At 36.9% G+C, this 20,174-nt stretch overlaps 1 protein-coding gene across 5 annotated transcripts in view; it reads right to left on the reverse strand.

The window, feature by feature from the left end:
• PDE4D (phosphodiesterase 4D) overlaps positions 1-20,174 on the reverse strand; it is a 395,151-nt gene that overhangs the window by 112,373 nt on the left and 262,604 nt on the right. For all 5 annotated transcript variants that reach the window (XM_085326463.1, XM_085326467.1, XM_085326465.1 and 2 more), the window contains exon 2: positions 4,827-5,018. In XM_085326463.1, the coding sequence (XP_085182589.1) occupies positions 4,827-5,018 (192 nt within the window). The remainder of the gene's footprint in view (positions 1-4,826; positions 5,019-20,174) is intronic.

Genomic DNA, 20,174 nt, shown 5'->3' on the forward strand with positions numbered 1-20,174 from the left:
TTTTTGCAGATCAACTTTCAGAGAAAAGGGGTTTTCTCTCCCTATCTTCAGATGCATACTCAGTGTATTTTATAAATATATCCAGGCCTTCCTGGCTCAGGAGAAAAAAAAAAAAAAAAAAAAAAAAAAAGGCTGTATCACTAGCAATTTGGCTTCCTGTTCTGGATGAAAAAATTGATCTTCATTTTATTGTGTATCAGTGGCTCAGATGAAGCTTTTTAAGTGTCCAGGTTTGCCATCTTGGTATGTCATTATTTTTAAGTACTTTTCCCTTTATGAATCCAATCCAGATTGAATACAGTACTTTTTTTCATTTTTTTTAACAGAACAAACAATCCAGAACTGGAAAAAGCATGTACAAGTTCACCTTAAAAATTCCCTTCCTCTGGGAGTTGTTCCACATGCCACTTAAATGGATATTTCAGTCCACTTGCAGCTTCAGGTCAGGACCAGACCTGTCAGTCACTGACAAATAAGGCAACACCCCATCTTGGAATTTCCCTTTATTTAAGGCCATTTTTGCAGCCAGAATAATTCTGTTTTTCTTTCTTCTCTACTATTTGCAAAATTACAGATTATGTTAGCTTTATTTTGGGGAAAAACCTCAAACAAATTTAAAATCCCCCAAGTATTTCTCCAGCTATTGAAAATGGGGATAACTAATCCTAACAAAACAGCCCAGAATCTCTCTATGCCTRTCAGAGTACAGAGGCTCTCCTTGTTCAAAGTACATTTTAAATTTATTATTCAAAGAGAGGACTTTTGTTTTTCTCCTTGGTAAATGTGCAGCCRAAGTTTTCAGATAGATATGGCACAATGTAATCTATAAAGCTGCATGTCCACTAGACAGACACAGGATTATAATTATAGTTATAGTAGTTACAGAAGAAAAAAAATATCCTGCAGTAAACTGCATCCTCTTCATATTTGTTTTATCAGGGACCGTGGCAGAGGGATGCTGTTCTCTGCAATCCGGCCAGTGATCTCTAGCACGAAAGGCATAAGATGTATTTCTACTGCTTGCTCTGCCTGGATTTGCCGGTCCTGGGCAGCAATAGCAGCGGTAAGCAGGCAAGTTGTAGGTGATCAGGCCACCTCTGCAAGACGTTCACATTCAAAGCTCCCTGCTTCACTGATGTTTTCAAATATAAATGAGACATTTCTTCCACTATGACACTGATGATTTCGCTCATCTTTCAGCTKGCTTCTCTTCCTTCTTTTCTCTGTGTTGTCACCATGACTACTTTTTAACTCTTTCTTTATTCTCCTCCCCTTTAAACTTGTCTTCCTCTCTCTCTCTCTCTCATCGCAAACTCTCCCCTGTAACTCCTCACATCGGCTCGCTCATCCTCTCACTTCTGACCCGCACATCGTCACGTCTCTGCTGGCAGCTCCGCAGCCAGGCTTCACAGCACCACTGTGCCTTAGACCTTGTATCTTCCTCTCAAAACCACCTGCCTCTCCAGTTCACAATCTTGCATGGCTTTTGTTTTAATCTTCTCACATCTTGTCCTCCATCTATTTCTTTTTTTCTTGTAGGACCATGCTATTTCTTTCAAGAGCTAATTGAAAAGATAGGTTATTGACTCTAGTCCTTTTGATTTGTTTTCCCTTTCTGATCCGACAGTTGCCTTTTCCTGCGCCATACGTGCGCTCACRTTTGGCCCACACGCTTGCTCTCATCTTATCTGCCTTGCAGATTTTTGTTGCTTTCCTCAGCTACTCTGTAAGAAATGTTTTAGTACCTCTGAYCTTAAGAACTCTCCTTCTCCCCCTTCTCTGCACTGTTTGTGCTACTTTTATCTCAGCTCACTGAATGAACTCTTCAGCTGCTCTCTGACGTTTCGCTAGCCCATTACTTTGGCCATAAGGACCCCATATCTTCTTCTGGGGATTGTTTCTGACTGTATCAATCTCTTGATTAATATCTGATGGTTCAATTTCAAGTTTTTGCAGTAGAGGCCATCCTTTTGACCTGGATTTGCAAAGAACCAAGCCTGATGGAGCTCTATTCCTTTGCCACAAATAAAAAGAATAAATAACGGTAGAATAATGAATTTAATACTTTAGTACTGCCATCTCTTGGCTGTCTTTGATCATGACACCTCAAATTTGATTAATTTTGAACTGTTTCATCTGCTGCTACTGAAATTGAATGTATTACAGTAAGTACCCTACTTATACTAATGAGAATTGAAAATATCAGAAGTATTTATGTTACTTTAAAAACAATACATTTGTTTTCTTCCAAATACAAGATGTATGCCTTCTGCTGTATATTTGGCTTTAAAAAGTTACATATTGAGGCTGAGAATGGAAGCACTGGAAAATCAGGGGATTCCAGAATTAATTCACCTATACTATCTGAATGATGTGTATGTTTTGTTGTATATTTTTATTCATGCATAAGAAACCTACAATACTTAGAATAAAGCATGTATATACAAGCAAAAGGGAAACAGGACAATTTCAGAGTGATCTAAATATGTATGCAATACTTTCCCTGACTGCTCTTCCAGCCTCCAGCTCTTTTTGGAAAGTCCTGACCCAGAGTGAGATTATATTTAATATTGTAGGTAGGGGTGTTTTTCCATGAGCACATTCAGTTTCTCCATGAAGTCATATATAGAGAGCTTTGTGGTATTTTTTTCCTTATTTGTTCTTCAATATTTTCTTTTTAGATATCCTGTCTTTCATTGCTTGGTGTTTATGCTGTTTCTGTGATATAGTCAAGTTTATTAAAGTTTACTGATATATGATCAATATTCTATAGCTGAAACAACTTGCTCTTTATATTTCCTGTTGTGTTCCACCCTAAATATTAGCAGCATTAGTCACCTTCTTAGTCCAGCAGCTCATATATGACAGGAAACTCTGGAAATCTATCCAGGTGTGAAGTCCAATTAATTTAATACATAGATATGTTTTACAAAGATTTTGAAAGGAAGAGTAGATACAAGTATCCAAAGAAGAAAATGTGCTCAGTATTTCAGTAATTAAATTGTTTATCCAATTTACTGCCATATGCTGAAATATTATCCAGAATTCAAGGAAATGCAGAAGTGGATTATGAGTTCAAGGATGGAGCACTAATTGAATTTTTAATTGAAATGACTCATGTAAGCAGAGCAGGGACCTGGATTGCCCCTCAGAATGTGAAAGTCTTCCCAAATGGTATCCTGACATGGATGTCACACTAAAAGCCTGACTTCTGAATGCCTAAAAGAAAGGTAAAACGTCAGAGGAAGACTAAGGGTCTCCATTTGCAAGTGAAATGCATTTCTCTATACTGCAGGGCAAGAGGATTGGTCTCTTTCTCATTTATCTCAATCAAAATTGTTCCTACTGGGTATAAAGCTTACTAAAGTACTTAAATACACAGGGCTTAATTGATGTATGAACCTTACACAAAATCTCTGCAAAGGCATTAACGTTGCTTATCTTGACACTTAAGTAGGAAAAAAGTTATTAACAGATGGACTAATCAACATTTCTGAAAACAATACATAGGCTGAAAATAGGAATCCTCAGTTATAACGACTGCAAGTTTTCACTCATTATTATGAAAAATATTTTCCTTTGACCTGCGTAATGACTTTTTTTAAAGATGATGATGTATTTTGCTTCAAAAAACAGCATTTATATTATCACCATATTTTTAATACTTTTGACTTGCATGGTCACTAGGGGTCTTTCACAACCCTGGTCAGTTATTTTAGTGGTTTATAATTGAACCATAAACACATACTTGGCAATAAAATTTGGAATAGAATAAGCAAAGAAAATATTTAGTTATTCTTCACTTATACTTCTTGTTAGTGACTAGAAGCTAGAATATTTAACATGTTTTTAGTTTTACAAATAAACAGAGATTTGCATCTGACTGCCACTACTCATGCAACTTAGAATCTACATACACTTGCAAAGTATGAATCACTAGCAGAAAATACACACATCACAGAAAAATAGTCAACAGCAGTGAGATAGAAAAACTTTCCAAAAACTTTTTGTTAAAATTTTGCCACTTAGTTGACAAGCTATTTGAAACGTTTTTTGCCTCTTTTGAATTTTTCTGCCAGCTGTTAAATCTTTGCTCTGAGAGCCTCACAATCACTTCAAAGAGGCAAATATGTCTAAACTGTAACAAACAGCTATTGTGCTGTCCACAGTTGTTTTTACAACACAAATTGAATTGAGGGTATCTTACAGACTTTTCCATCTCCTTAATTTGCTGAATTATCAACAATATATATTTTAGGGAAAAGCATACTCTTTCTCAGGAGTGAGTAACATATAATTTAATTTAACATGTGGTTAAGCTGAAAACAATTCCTCTGCCTAAACTGGGGAAAACGAGTAAATTCTTAAATGCTTCAGCATGCAACTAGTTATGCAGGATTTATACTAAACTAACTTTGATTGTTGTAAAAACTTTGTAAAAATTCCTAGTGCAAAGAAATGGAATCTTAAGAATACTAAGGAGCAGTAATTGAGTTCATATAGGTTGTATTGAAAAGAGCTTAACAGCCAAGATATCAAAGTTCTTCAGTGTTTTGGCATGTTGATATTGTCTTGATTATTCTGTCAAAGCTAATACAGCGTATAAACACATCAAGTACACCCTCGCAACGTGGTTACTTTCAGAAAACTGCAGAAACAAATATGAGCTTGACTAAACAAATTAACAAACAATTTTCCGTGACTTGAGCAACATGAGTGATTATTGTCTTTGATTCTTAAAAGAAATTTCTTGTGGCTGGAAAAATGTTAGCCCAATGACAGCACAGGAAAAAACATGGGCTAAAACTATTTTTTAAAGTACTTACATGTCACTGGCAATGGAGGAGTTCCTGGACATGGACTTTGGAGAAAGGTCATAGTCACTGTCTGACCGGTAAAGGAAAGACTCCCTACGTTGACTATGGACAAAGTTTGCCTGAAGAATTAGCCCTGAGCCAGGGCTTGTCATGGGATCCAAGGGACTTCGTCCCGATGATGTGCCATTGTCTACATCGAAACTGCAAAAAAAAAAAAAAAAAAAAAAAAAAAAGATGAAAAGATGTATGCTATTGACATATGAATTTTTAAAGTAAAGAACACTATTCTGACAAATTTAGCACCAGGTAATTGCTTCAGTTAAACATGGGAAAATCAAAAGCCACTCAATTTCACTGCTAAGGCAAAAACAAGGGGTACAAGAAATATATGGTATAATTGCTGATAACCAAAAAGAACAAGTATGAGGAAATTTGGGAAAGGAAGAAGCCAGTATGAGCAATATGGAATATATGGGCTATATGCTTCTCTGAATGCAGGGTGTCTGTGAGCTCTAAACCTGAAGAAACGTGATGTTTCATTGTGTTCTTCCTCAGGCCCCATCTCTCGTGGTCTGGTACCCTCATTACCCTGCCTCCCACTCCCAACACTAATATTTCATTACTATGTAAACATTTTAAGAACATACTTTGTCTTTTCTCAATGATCAGGAATCAAATGCTGGAGTATGGTAAATGTGTATTTGTGAGTTTGTGCACATTTGTATGCACTAGAGACAGCTGCTATTGTATAGCAAGAACAAAGAAATGACTTCTGCAGTTACTGCCAGCAGAGTAACTTCTGTAGCTCTTCTACCTATTGCATCTGATAGAGAGATAAACAACTGTACCGTCCCTAAGGAACACTGCTGTCAGGAGAGGCTGGGGCAGGGAGAGGGAAAGAGGGGGGGGGGAAGGTCTTTCACACAGTCCCCGACAGCTCCGCGAAGGGCTCTTGAAAGCACAACAGGGACCTTGAATGGGACTCCGTAATYAGGCAGAAGCTAGCGCGGGGGGAACAGCGCCGAGACGATGTGATGAACACAGGTGCTCATGGCAACCTGTGTTGCTTAGCAGCCTGATAGCTGCTGTATGTACCATATGGAGTCCTTTTGGAGCGTGTCGCTCAGTTTCCAGATTTAATGAGTTGCAGTACACAAACAGTGTGAATTTAGGAAAGCAAAATAATTATTTTCCCAAAAAACTATTTAGAAAAAAAGGAAGAATTCAACAAATCAACTTGAAGAGAGGTTTTCAAAWCAGGTCACTTCAATAAATCCTAAAATATACACTTCTTCCCARATTTGATTTCTTTTCATTATGCCTGAGTACTACTTCTGGGTTCTCAAATATCCTCCTACTACAAGACATYACGTGTCTCAAATTAACTGAACTTAATCTGTGCTAATGAGCATTCTGCCACTAGTCTGCTGGTGATCACAGACAGCTCAGGCACCTCTGCATTTCAGATTCTCTTTCCATTGGATGGTGATAAAAGCTTTAACGTTTTCAGGATTGTTTCAAATCTAAAACTGTCTTTTGTGATCCACTCACAAAAATATTGAAAAGGCTTGATATTATAAATATTAGAGTAAAATATCCTTTACAGCTTATATTGCCATATGTTAATAAGCACATTGCAATTACTTTTAATGTGACTATTATTATTTACTAGTAATGAATAACWTCTAGTTGGATTTCCTGAGTATATCAGCAGCACAAAAAACTCACAACACCTATGAATTTTTGGAACATTTATGAGGTCATCGTATTCAAAAATGAAAACACTCTTATTTAAGTACCTAAATAAAAAGGGTTTTCTTCAAGCAGCTGTAAGATAACGCAAGCTCCTAAACAATACACAGCATGTGTGTCTTTTTTCAAATGAGGACAGATCTTTCATATAATTTTAGGTCAAATAGAAAATGATTATTTTACTCCTGTATGCAGTAATACGAACTTCTGTAATGATACTTAAATATATATATATATGTTATATATCCTTTTATCTATCTTTTAAAATATATATATGCCTGTCTGAAAGCTCTAACTTTCTAGTCCTAGTGTGAGATGAGACACAGGCCTACCTCCAAAGTTAGAGTAGTAGAGAAATAAATGAAGGGAACTATAAGTCAGTCTCACAGCAGGAAATGCTGAGTAAGGAATATTCTTTTACATAGATTTTCTTAACAGCAGATTGTTCACCAGTCAACTGAAAAAAAAARKWWTTTWWTKGSYTWAARGRAMSKKKKRRKTTKKTTKSMRRWTTWRGGKKKTTTTTTKKTTTTTTTTYYCCCCTTATCCTTTGTGGAGATATGAATATTCTGGYACCAGTTTTATTTCTCCTGGTGAGGACCTAYAGCACCTTTCAGTGAATGATTTCATTGTCAGATTCAAAAATATTTTCATTTTTAAAAGCTTAAAATGTATAAGTTTATTGGATAAAATTGCAGATTTCTCAGTTGTGTGAGACCCTGTGACTTGTTCTGCTAGATAACAAGTAYGCAGAAGATCTGCACTGAGCTGCTTTGACAGGAATTTTATCCTGTGATACTATATTATGTCCACTAGATGGATGTCAAAAGTAAGGAAACGGATCCAGGTGTATCAGTTAGGATTTAGCTCATACTGTTCAATCAAAATGTCTTTCATGTAAATATCCATCAAGAAAAAAAATGKTCAGTGCTACAGTCAAGGAGGAAGTGTGAATACAGCATTGGTTTGCCAGATACACGTTTATATAAAAAGTCTGTAAGATGCTACAACAGTTAAGTGTTTTGTTTAGCTCTTAGTTACTAAGACATTTGCTAACAACACTTTCAGACACAAAAGATTATGTAAAACTAAATGAAAAATGTGTTGTTACACTGCTTGGCTTGAATCACAAGGTTCATCTGCAAGAACTGGAGCTGCTAAGCATGCTGCACCAAGTGAACAGAGATTCAGAATGAAGAATTGAAGACTTTCACCCAAGYTGTTTGTCTATTGTTTGTATATATGCTGAAATACTTTAAATTTTAAGTTATAGAATGGGACAGATTCTTCATTTTGTCTGGGCAAAAAGTGCAAAAAATGAGTAGTGGTTGCTTCATTTTTATCTTCCCACTCCTGTWAAGTTTTAAGCAGCAGTGGGGAATATGCTGTAAATCTAAAAGACTAGGTTCACGGACAAACTGAAAATAGCARATCTTCGTGCTATTTTCTCCCTAGTATGTTCTCTACGTCCTCACACTTACAGTGGAGGGTGCTCTTTTGAAACAAAGGAGCAGTATAGAAGTTGTTCCTGAAGGCACAAGAACTGTTCTGCCACCTTTTCACAGGCAGAATGTGATCATTTAGAGAGAGAATTTTCCACTGGAGTTCTACAACTACCTTCAGGCACTTTGCATGACATATGCAAAGCTAAGTTACTATTTCTGACGGSAGCGTCTGGCACCGAACGCACCACACAATTGTCTATGTTCAGAGAACTTTGCTGCAACTCCAGAGGTGCCAAGGTTACGACAGGCCAGGACTAATCCAGCCCCTTTTGTGTGTGCATTTTGACAAAATGGTTTATGACATGCCTCCCTACTGTCAGTCCTTACAACCTTCCTTGTTCTGAGTTCAGTGATGACAAATGGGATATGAGATGAAAGTTCAGTCTTATTTCCTTTTTTGGYCATTCATTGTATTTCCATGTCTTGTCCACTAGCTATCACCCAGATAGCCATAAAGAAGATGAACTCTCCCAAGCTCCCTGTAAATATTCACAGCTGATCTTCCCTGTGCTCCTACCAGGACAAGAGGCAATAATATCACAAACAATCTTTCGGAATATTATTAATGATTTACTTAAGGTGATACAGGGAACCTGTGGCAAAGACAGGAAAGGTTCTAGTTCTCCTGGACCCTACATCTTAGAAGCACTGCTTCATTGGTAACACCACATAACTTCTCTGCACAATGAAAGAAAACCTCYGTGGACTTCCTTTTGAGTCATTAAGTAGTTCTCTTCTAATTTCTGCCAGGTTGCTAAAAAGAAGCAAGTAGATCAAAATATGTACAAAATATCACATATAGTTACCTAAAAGTAATGGTATGATAATGAATGTGCATAGAGGCTCATAATTGAGGCTGCATAGAAAATCTTAATGCTCATCTTCTTTATTACTGAGAGCTTAGCAATTTAACCTTCTTTTTAGTGTAGTTTTATTTGGGGGTTGTAGAGAATTTAACAGCAGTAAAATAGGAAAAGAATTAATTCATTCAAAAATGAATTCAGGAGTTTACTAGATCTTATAAGACACACATTACACTCCTGAWAATAGCATCCCTTACAAATGTCTCCCTACCTCAACCTCTCTGATCTTGGACATTAAAGGGACAGATATAGGTAGAAGTCAGGCTAATTGATCCTCTAGGGATACTCCGTCTTTTAAGACCATCTGAAAACATTATAGAATACCAAGCAAGATCTAGAGAAGGAAATTTTGTTTCCTGTCACAAGAATCTTGTCCTAGTGGCAATCAATCTCTCCAGCCACCTTTCTGCACAACAACCATTTCACTTTCCCTTACTTTCTAGATGTCCTGTCCTGTATTTTTACCTGGAAACGCAATCCCACCATCAGACAGAATGGGTACATATTGCACGGCAGYTGTAATTCACTCATAGAAGTGCCATTCTGTAGTAACTTCCTTTGGACAGCCCCCATTTATAGCAAAAAAGCACAGCAATAAAATTTTATTTACCTCTCCAAAAAAAGGGTAAACTATTTACAGCAAGTGTTCCAGGACAGGAGCYCATAGGTAGGCATCTGCTGTGGAGGAGATGGCCTGTGGCTACTGCAGAACCGAGGGGTCGGACGGGCCCCTGAACTGCAGGATCCTAATTCGTTCCTTCGACGGCCTGTGGCCAAGGCTCACCCTGCCGGCGCCGGGGGCGGCCGCGGCAGGCCGAGCCCCGCTTGCCTGCGCGGTGTTCGGGGGCTGAGAACAGCAGCGAGCAAGGTCCCCCGGCCGGCCGCCGCCGCGCCCGGCGGGCAGGAAAGGCCACGGCGCGCCCGCTCCTAGGACGGTGGGCACAAGGCCGGGCCAGGGAAGGCTCCCGCCCTGGGGGACGGGGAGCACGGCGCGCTCTCACACCGCGTGCGTACGGCTGTTTGGGTGCGCTGCACATCCACGGGTCTCAAAGCAAAGTGGGAGGGTTTACAGTTTCGCTCATAGATTTGTTGGCTGTATTCTGCATTAGTTATAGATTATTTTCATATTTTGTGAGGGGTCACAGCTACTGTACCTACACGTTGTAGGTAGTTAGTTTCCATCTGTGTTTAAACACTAACTACGTTCACTGAATTCAGTGCATTCAGCTACAAATCTGTCCAAAACCTCACTAATATACCACATAACTATTTTTTTYGTGAGATTTTAGACAAACTTTAAATAAATTAATTAAATAAGACTGCACAAGCACTTTGATTATGCCTTTATGACTTCCCTCAGGCCTCTTGATTTCTTCTTAATAAACTGAGCATTATATTGAGCCAGCAGCTGACTCGGATGTCTCCTTTGTTGCCAGAAATAGTTACCCAATGACTACTCTAATAATAAAGGTCCAAATTTACAATTTTATTCATCAGAAAGAAACAGGTTGTCAGCAATCAGCCCCTACCATAGACTCCCGTCAGACTGTAGATATTAAATCGGTTAACGTGCAGTATCAGAAAAAAAAATGTAAAAATAAATCAGTGGGCTTCTATAATTGAATGGCAGGCCGGAAATTTATTTCTTATGTTAATTCTCTGGCCAAGACCTTTCAAAATGTTTCCTTTCTGTCAGTGCCTACCCAGTGACGCAGGAGTGACCACATCCAGTTTTCTCTTTTGATTTTCCTTTCTATCTCCTCCCACATGCCTAGTAAAAAGCAAAGAGCTGAGGGAGATGAACAACAAAAATGACAGGGAAATGTCTACATTGACATTTTGGAAGAAATATCATATAATCTCTCCACATTTGAAGAMAAACATCTTTATATACCATCTAAATGATATTTTTAATTCCTCTCTAGCAAAGTTAACAAAATACTTCCACCTTTGCTGCTTGCATATACGCTCAGTGAGTTGTAACCAAATGATATTAAAATAAACTTATGATCTAAATCTGAATTTTGTCCTACCACTGTATATAGGAGAATTCAAGCCAACTATCTACTTGTGGCTTTGGGTTTCCAGTGAAGTAATTCACCAAGCAAGCCCTATGATTAAGTCCATTTTTAGAAGCGGTATGGATAGATTTTCCAGTAACAAGACTGCAAGCAAAAGAAGAAAATGTGTCATTTCATGAAATTTCTTCCTTTTAGCATCAGAGCTTGGCTTTTTCTCTTGGCATAACTGTTTTAGTAAACACTTGGAGTGTAACACAGCCTAAAACTAATATTAAAAACACAGAAAGCAGAGTGAGACACCCTGAGTATGATGAAAAATACAATGARGCAAAAAGATTTATGAGAATTAGTCTACTCAAACATACTATCAAAGGAACTCCAGCTATGCATTTGAGCTTCTGTCTCATGATTTCCTAGCAAGAGACTTAGGAAATCTAGCTAATCTCTACAGAAACTTTTTCATGCTCTGTTATAAGCAAGTAGCTTCCTATGATGACTATTCCGTCTCTTTGGGGATTTTGCTTTGAAAAGTCTCCTCATACTAAATCGTAGGCGTACTTTTCATAATGTCATCTCGTTATTCTTAGTTTTACCTCAATATCCATGCATCTTTGGTATATCAATCCTTTAAAGCCTTTGTTGCATCTATTAAATCAACTTGCTTGTTGTGCCAAGCCATACTAGGATTCTTTTCATGATTCTTTTCATTCATTTCTCGTTCTTGCCTGATGATTTTTATCTCTGAACTCGCCTCTTGCAAGTTAACATCTTCCTAGTAACATGATGTGCAGAGATGAATGTCAGATTCCAGATACTGTTACATGGATTATATCTTCCTTGCTTTGATATTTCTTTGCAGTTTAAATACTTATCTTATTGCAGCATAATAAAAATGTGGGAGAAACAAAACACAACATAATTTCCAAGAGATGTCATAATCTGACAATGCTTCTACTAGTTTTAAGTCACTTTGTATGGTTTTTCTGATCTAATAATCCTATTAGGACTAGTACCCCCATTTTCAGATAATAAAATATGGCCACCAACATATTAACTCTTTTCCACAAGACTTTTGGGAAAATCTCTGGTATGTCAAAGTCTAAATGAGGAAGTCCGCAGAAAGTATTTAAGAACAAGAACAATTTTTTCAGAATCGAAAATAAAAAAAGCTGAAAAATAGGATCACTCAATCCAAACATGAGAAAGAATATACAGCAAATCTAGTGGAGCTCCAAAGCAACCTTCAGACAGCTGGCCCTGCCTGCGCCATCAGTGGACTCTTATTGCTTTAGTCATCTAGTAAACTCCTGAGTATATTTGTAGGAGTGCTGCCTCAATGGTATCTGTGGTTCTCCACTTTATTGCTGTCATTATTTAATTTACATTCTCTRAGTCACCATTCACTTAAATCATTATAAAATATCATTTATGTTATGAATGCTCTTATTTTCAGTAAGTTATCTTTTTTTGGGCCGTATACATTAAAGTACCTTCGAACTCTTTTAATAAATCACCTTACCTAAATTCTTCAGCTTTATCTAAGTTCCTCTACCTACAGCAACATTTCCTTTTCCTTTGMAAGGGTGAGTGTTGATTCAACTATCTCCACATCTTTTTCTGTACCAATACTTTCTAAGCAGTATTTTCAACACTGGGATATAAAACAAGCTTGTATTGAGTATAAGAATATAGTACACATTTGCTGAAATTCAGGCTGATACTATTTTTTCCTTATTTTAAATACACCTGAATCAGATCTCAAAGCATTTCAAATACTTATCTTGCAATATATTAAAAATGCAAACCATCCATCAAGCATATTGGCTAATCCTAAATGCAATGCATAATAAAAGTCTTCCAGAAAAAAAAATTACTTATAAAAATGATTATAACATCATGCTTGAGAAGCAGACTGCTGCCAGAAAAGGAAAATCCAATTCACTGACAGAACTCAGCCTCCTGTTTCAGTGAATCCAGTCAGATCTCATTACCAGAAGTGGCCAAATTGCTTGTGTGTTCCTTCTCAACTAGTGGTGTGATGAAGCAAGTATGTAGGGAAAGAAGCAGCTTCTCAGATGTATCAATAAATCAATATCCCATAGTACTGCTGAAAGCAAACAGAACCCAGGAGAGAGGTGTAACAGCTCCCCGGGGCTAACACTGCCATGTAATTGGAAGCTGCCTGGAAAACAGGACCTTCTAAAAAAATCTTCATATATAACCACTGTGAGAATAAACACTTCGAGAGGTCACAGAAGATACAGATACATGTACCCTGTGTTCAGTGGCAGGGGAATTCTGAAAACAGTGTCCTGGCCAGATACAGATTTGGGGGGGGGGGAATAAAAAAAAAATAGGTATTACTAGTTATTTTCAGTTTATTATTGGAGAATGAGTGTAGAGGGAGGTCCCACAGAACCTGAGCGTGCAGACTTCATGACAAAAAGTGATCCCTCAGCATCACCCAGCTCATAATCTTTGTCTTCTCTCCAACTGAGCTTCAACCAACCTCTGCTTAAAAAGTTTTTCTTCTAGATAATGGATAAAGGCTGTGAGCAGAAAGGACCAGAGGTAAGAAGGGCTGTAATCCAAACCATTCATACAGTAAATCTGCACACAGAAAATAGGATATATTTTACCAGTACTGTAATTATCACTTACATGATGGCATCTATATTTTAATACCTACAGGGTAAAAGCCTTTGAGCTTCAGAGCTCTACAATTTTTGTAGTCAATGTTTTTTGAAATTCTTTCACTGAAATCCTTTCCAATTCTTAACACATTCAATTCTTAACACATTGGTTTTTTTCTGTATTTTTTATTTTACCAAATGTTCTATGTTATTACTCTCTGCTACTTCCCTAGACTTCTACTAAATTTATCAAGGTCCACATCTTCATGTCTGTGCTCACAAAATCCTAGCTGTAGCTTTGCCACACACAAGCAACAGCCTTAAAAGGGAAACAAAAAGGTCAGGAGCCTGACTTGGAAGGACGCCGAAGCTGGAATATCTTGAGTGTATGTGCTCATGCTGTATTTTATTTATATCTTTAAATAGTGATGGAAGGCTCTGAAGCACATTCATTAAACAAGCAATATGTCCAGAGTGATAATTCCAGTCATTAATCCAAAACAAATTATAAGCTACAACAATAGATCTTTTTTTGATTCTCTTCATTGATATTTATTATATTATTTTATTGTTATATTATGTTATTATAATACCTGATAACATTATTTAAGAAGACTGGCTAATACTCTACATTGTAAGACTCCATTTTCCATTCTTTTTGCCCGTATCAAATTCTGGCCAATGGTGCCAAAATCTTCCTTCTGAAATCTTTTTTGGGGAATGGATGAACTGCTGATGAGAAAGAGGCAGAGAAAAGTACATTATATTCACTTTAAAAAGAATGCTGGAAGCAGTTTTGTAAGATATTCTGGTGACTCATACTTTATAGCAGAGACCTAGAATGTAGCCAAGTGTCTGCAACACACTTTTTTTGCTGATTCTGAGGATATCTTCCTAAATTTCAAGAAGTTCTAAGTTTAGGCCARTCTTAACTCAGTCATATCACATATACATATTATAAAACAATTGTAAAACTCCTGGCTTGCTCAGGGGAAAGAAGGCTCTGTGGAACAAATGTCTGTCAGTGGGATTCTTGTCACATTTACTGCAGAAGGTGGGTGCTGAAAGAGGCAATGGACTGCAAGAAGGTTAGAAGTTTTATCATCAAGACCTGGAGATAATCTTTGCCCAAGCTGCAGACCACCCGTCTGATCCTGGGATAGTCACTTATGTGTGTTTCTTATTCTCTGTATGGGCATTGGCCCTTTCAAATACAAATGAATTTACAAAACAGGAGCAATTGTACTGGATGGACCATCAGATCCTGCCTCCAGAGTAAAAAGTAAATGTCAGTAGAAAAGGGTTAGAACAGGGCATGTATATGTGATACTTCACCTACCCTCCCAGTCTGTAAGCATTCGCTGAGCCTTTCATAGGAACTATGCTTTGAATATATGAATCATTATACAACAAGTAGTCCAAAAAATGAAGTCTTAGGCATCTCATTTTGGATACCCAACCTAGGGAATATTTCACTGTGAAAATAGTCATCTCTGTGTTTCAATTCTCTCTTTATTAAGTAAAGATGGTACCATATGAGTGCTGTGAAAATTAAGTTATTTATGTTTTAGATGTAAGAAGATACTATAGTGATGAACACCATAGAAAAGTCAATGAAAACACTCATAATATCTTTCCCAATAGGTCTGAATAGCAAGTTGCAAATAAAGCATTAGACTACATAAAGAACGGCAAGAAAAGATTAGAATACTGAATATCTCATTAATTGAGTTGTATTCATTCCATGCACTTGGTAAAGTAAAAACAGTATGGAATCATATTATTAAAGTCTGTGCCTTAATATTTACCTACAATAGGACTAAATCAAGGTTCCAAAGTCAATCTCAGTGTTGGTATTTCCTTCCTTCTCCTGTGGTGCCTTTTCAACTGCAATAATGTGCATATGAGGCTATTATGTATATGTTTGTACACCTGCTGGAGAGATGCTTTTTCATCAATTATTACAGTAAAATAGTGCATTTATAAAAGACCTTATTTACCTAAACTCTTGCCTTTCCCATTGTTTTTCTCCTATTTTCTCTGTCAGCATACTGAAAAACCATCAATAGCTATTACTAGTAGACTATCACAGAGTTCAGATTTCAAATATAATGTTGCAGACTTGCTTTCTAATGGTTAGTGTGTATATATATATATATAAAGAAGAGCACATTCCATTTTGCTTATCATGCAAAATCATGTTTTACTGATTTCAAGATCTTTAGAACATCTCATTCATAATTTCATTAACTACCATCATAATATAAGCATTTTTAAATTGAAATTTTTTGTGTTCCTATACTGTATGCAGTTTCTCTTACTAAGAGTAAGATCCCTATTCTGCACATGACTCTGCAAACAGGAACTCTAAAGCTATCAATATAGGGCTTTGAGAAAACAGAGAATATATTATCAGCTGTAAAGTTACTACATATAGTAAACAACTCTAATGTGCTGAAATACCTAAATCAATAGAAGTCTACAAGTTTTCAAGAACTATTCCTAAATTAATTTGAAACAAGATAAAGCAAAACTCTAGATGCTACAGTATTCTCATGGCCCACACAGAACCAAGCACATCTCACCAAAGAAATGATTCTTTCTCTATTGAAGAATATAGTAGCAAAAGTATCACTTTACAATCTTCACTTAAAACAGTGCTAAGGTGTTCCTTTAAATATGATCCTATAAATGGACATTCAATTCTCCAATAAGAACCAGTTACTGAATGGCATTTTTTCCCAGTATTAAACAAACTCAGGAACAGATTTGACGGGGTAGGCTGAAACAGGAACTTAAAAAACCCTTTTTAAATAAATGTGAGTGGTCTGGAAAGCCAAAGCTGTTAAAAATCACTGCATMTTGCAAAACCAAATCAAGCATTCCTCTCACAAAGTGGTATCACGGTGTTTTACAAATATTTACAACTCAGATTGCCACATACAAAAATATGCACTTACAGACCTATCAACGCACACAWGGACAATTCAGGCATTTCCCAGCAATATGCAGCTATTTGTCAATTCAAGCCAAATCTAGAGAACGAACGTTGCGGGAGAGCAGATTGCTTGCTTACTGCTGTGTTGATCCAGCATCCGCCCGCCCTGCTCAACCTGCTTCTCTGCTGCCATGCTGCATCAGGCAAAATACTGCTGCCTTCCCTCATTCTTTACCYGATTTTGCAACCTTCCTCTAACACAAGGCACTGTGTACTTACACTACTAAAAGCATTACAAAGTCTGATCAAATCATAACACTTAAACTACACAGTTAGTTAGAATAAAATGATTATTAAACTGWCATCTGTTTACAAATAGAAAAAACAAAGTCAAATCAAAGACAGGAAGGCATCTCTCAAATTAAGTATTTTCCAGTGTTCAGGAAAAATTGTGTATGCCTTATTTAACTTTGTGCAAAAAAAGGTGTTTGGTAACTTGATTCCAAAAGTTTTATTTTCTTGATACCGATGTCATTACTAAAATTGGGGCAGGACATGCCATAATTGCTGGCGCCACGGAGGTGATTATATTACTTTGGAAACATTACAAAATGTGCAATCCAACAGACAGAAAAGGAGAAATGCCAGCTTTTAGTACCAATGGGTACAGCTGAAAAATGAAAGTATAATGTCATTGTTTCTAGAACCAGCTTTGTCTAGTTTTTTTTTTTTTTTTCACTGAGATCTCATTATTCCATCCTCTGAAGTGTTCCCAGTCATATCAATAATTTTGCCAAATGTAAAGTTGCTTTCCAGCAGTTCTTTCAGCAAAACTCAATCTGCATGTCCAAAGCCCTGACAAGCCCATTGCATATGTGGACATGTTATACGCTCTCCTCGACTGACACAATTTATACCTGCACAATCAACCAACATGCATATCAATGGCTGTGGAGCAAAATTCCTATCAGAATCCTATCAGAGTCTTTGGTTTTGTATGGTAAAAGAAAATAGTAGCTGAGAAAGCTTAGACAGACCCAGGGCCCTCTAGGCAGCTGAGTAAGGAATACAATATTTTACTATATACCCTATCAGGAAATTCTTCATTTCATTCTTTTCCTCTGCAGGAATGAGGGATAATAGGATACAAAACCAGTTCTTTCATTGGATAAGTCATCCTGAGTGAACCATTTTATCCCCTTCTATGCTTCCATTTCTCTTCCTGCAAAATAGATACTTTGTAATATGCTCAGAGATCCACTCATAAAAAAAAGAAAGAAAGAAAGAAAGAAAGAAAGAAAGAAAGAAAGAAAAAAAGAAAGAAAGAAAAGCTTAATAAGGCCTAAAATTAGTATTACTGGGAGTAGCAGTAGTAGTGGTACTAATATGGGAAATATTGTTCTTCAAGAACTTAGCAAAAGTGGATTTGGGGGAGAAAAGGAGAAATTTAGAAATTTTACTTATTTTTTTCTTGTAGGAAATGGTGGAAGAAGTATGAGGAATAGAAGGAAAGACAGACTTGCTTATTTATCTGTTTTGGTACTTTAACTTTCTAAAACCTTTCCATCATTAAAGATGGACTAGGCGAAGACATTAGACCTGGTATTTCTATAACATTTAGTAGCAACTGGAAAAGAAGGAAAGAAGGGGAAAAAAAGCTCATCAAAGGTTTTGCTATAAGAAGTTTTACGACAGTTATGGAAAAGAAAAAAAATATTTTTTGCTTCAGGCCAGAAGTCCATCAGGATTTTTTTTTAATACATTTTTTTTTCCTGTGCAATCTGCGCTCTTTCGTAAGGTGCAGGAAATCACTATAAACTCTCCTCTCAGGTGAAATCGTATGATTTTGATTTCAGAGTGAAAAAAAGGTATCAGAGAATAAAACAAATGTTAAACAATAGTAATTATTGCAACAGATTAAACACTGCTGAAGTCTAAAGGAAGAAAACCTGGCAGTGACCAAATCTATGCTTGGCACTCTGCTGCATAGCCCTACCAGACCAGCGCACTGGCAAGCTTCTCTTCCTGTGAATCTGGTAATTCTGCCTAAACTAAGCCTCGACAGTACAGACTTTCCTGTACAATCCTTTTTTCCTCCCTCCAGCCATGGCTCTCCTCCGACAGAACCTGCCCATCCGTGACACAGACATATTATTAAAAATAATAGCAAATTAAGCAGGCATGCACACTTTTATTCTATGAAATTTGTCTTTTAGCATTAAAAGTTAAGGTAATAAAGATAGTGACTCCTTGTTTCTGACATCTTTAATGTGTGAATGAAGTATCATAAGTGAAATTACCAGCAATAGTTTTCACTAGTAAACAAAAGCGTGAACATATGATTGCAACTTAAAAGCAGTAAGCATAAATTTTCAAAATATTCACGGCTTTGAACAAGTTGAGAGATTACTACAAGGATGCTTGAGACATAAACCTTTGCTTAAAACAAAACCAAATCCTCAGGGAGTAATTAAGGTATAGAAGAAAGGAGGGGAAATCTTTGTTCGTACTTTGGATATTAAAGTTCATTCAATTCCCTGATACCTGAGAAAGTGAAATAACTAATAATGAGAACATTCGTATATTTTTAAATCATAATGAGCTATTATGTTATACAGTAATGCTTCCAATTGCTTTTATGTTCCATCTTTCATGGAAAGCCAGATCTAATTTATTTTCCAAGCAGCAGCAATAAAGAATATCGTAAACTCTACAAAGATAAATTTCAGGAAATGGGGCCTCCTCTTTTCCTTCAATTAATACTACATCTGAGGCTAATTTAACATTAAAAGAACAAGGAGATAAGTCTGAAAGGAGACACTGGACTCAAGGCACACAGAGATGTTACAGTAATGTCAAAGAGGTTCCGAATGCTGCTCTCAAAACTGTTTTACAGGTTTATTAGGATAAAACCCATGACATGATAGAGACTACTCACACATCTGCAGAGCAGATGCAGCAAGCTAAGGGGGAATGGACTGGACATGCTCGTGGAGGAGGGAAAAGAAATACGACAAAGGATCCCAATGCTGCATGTTCTTCCAGGTTAACTCATAAACACTCCATTAAACAAAATTCTGCTTATCAATACTTCTCACACAAGACTGAAGAAAGGGGTGTGTTCTTTAGCACAAGCATATTCCAAGTACTGACAGCCCTTAGGTTTTCTTCCCTAGTTAAAACAACCGTAATGGATTTTTTATTAGTAGTATCGGTATTAGTAGCAGCGGCAGTGGTAGTGGTAGTAGTAGCAGCAGCAGCACAAGTAGTAGTAGTAGTAATAGTATGTTTCTGTAGTTTCTTCCAAGGATTTTTGAACTGGAAAATAAATTGTTCTTCATTTTGGATTTCTAAATGCCACTGAGTACACGAATAAAAATAAATTCTTATTTTGAAGCAAAAGCCCCAACATTACCACAATCAGTATCTGGAACATACAAACCAGAGCAAGCAGGGAGAGCAGCTGGTCCATCTTAAGGATGAAAGACTTATTTAGCTTTCAATTACACAGGATAGTACTGSACTTCTCATTTCTACTATTCCCAACCAGTAAGAATGTAACTACTGTTTAGGAGATCAACAGACTTTGGCTGAGTAAGCAAAATGTGCTAAAGAATTATGTACTAGTAATTGAAAAATGCATGC

This window comes from Rhea americana, unplaced genomic scaffold (genome assembly GCF_003343005.1).
Source record: "Rhea americana isolate MKP2758 unplaced genomic scaffold, rheAme1 scaffold_13, whole genome shotgun sequence".
In the NCBI taxonomy this organism is placed as follows: Eukaryota; Metazoa; Chordata; class Aves; order Rheiformes; family Rheidae; genus Rhea; species Rhea americana.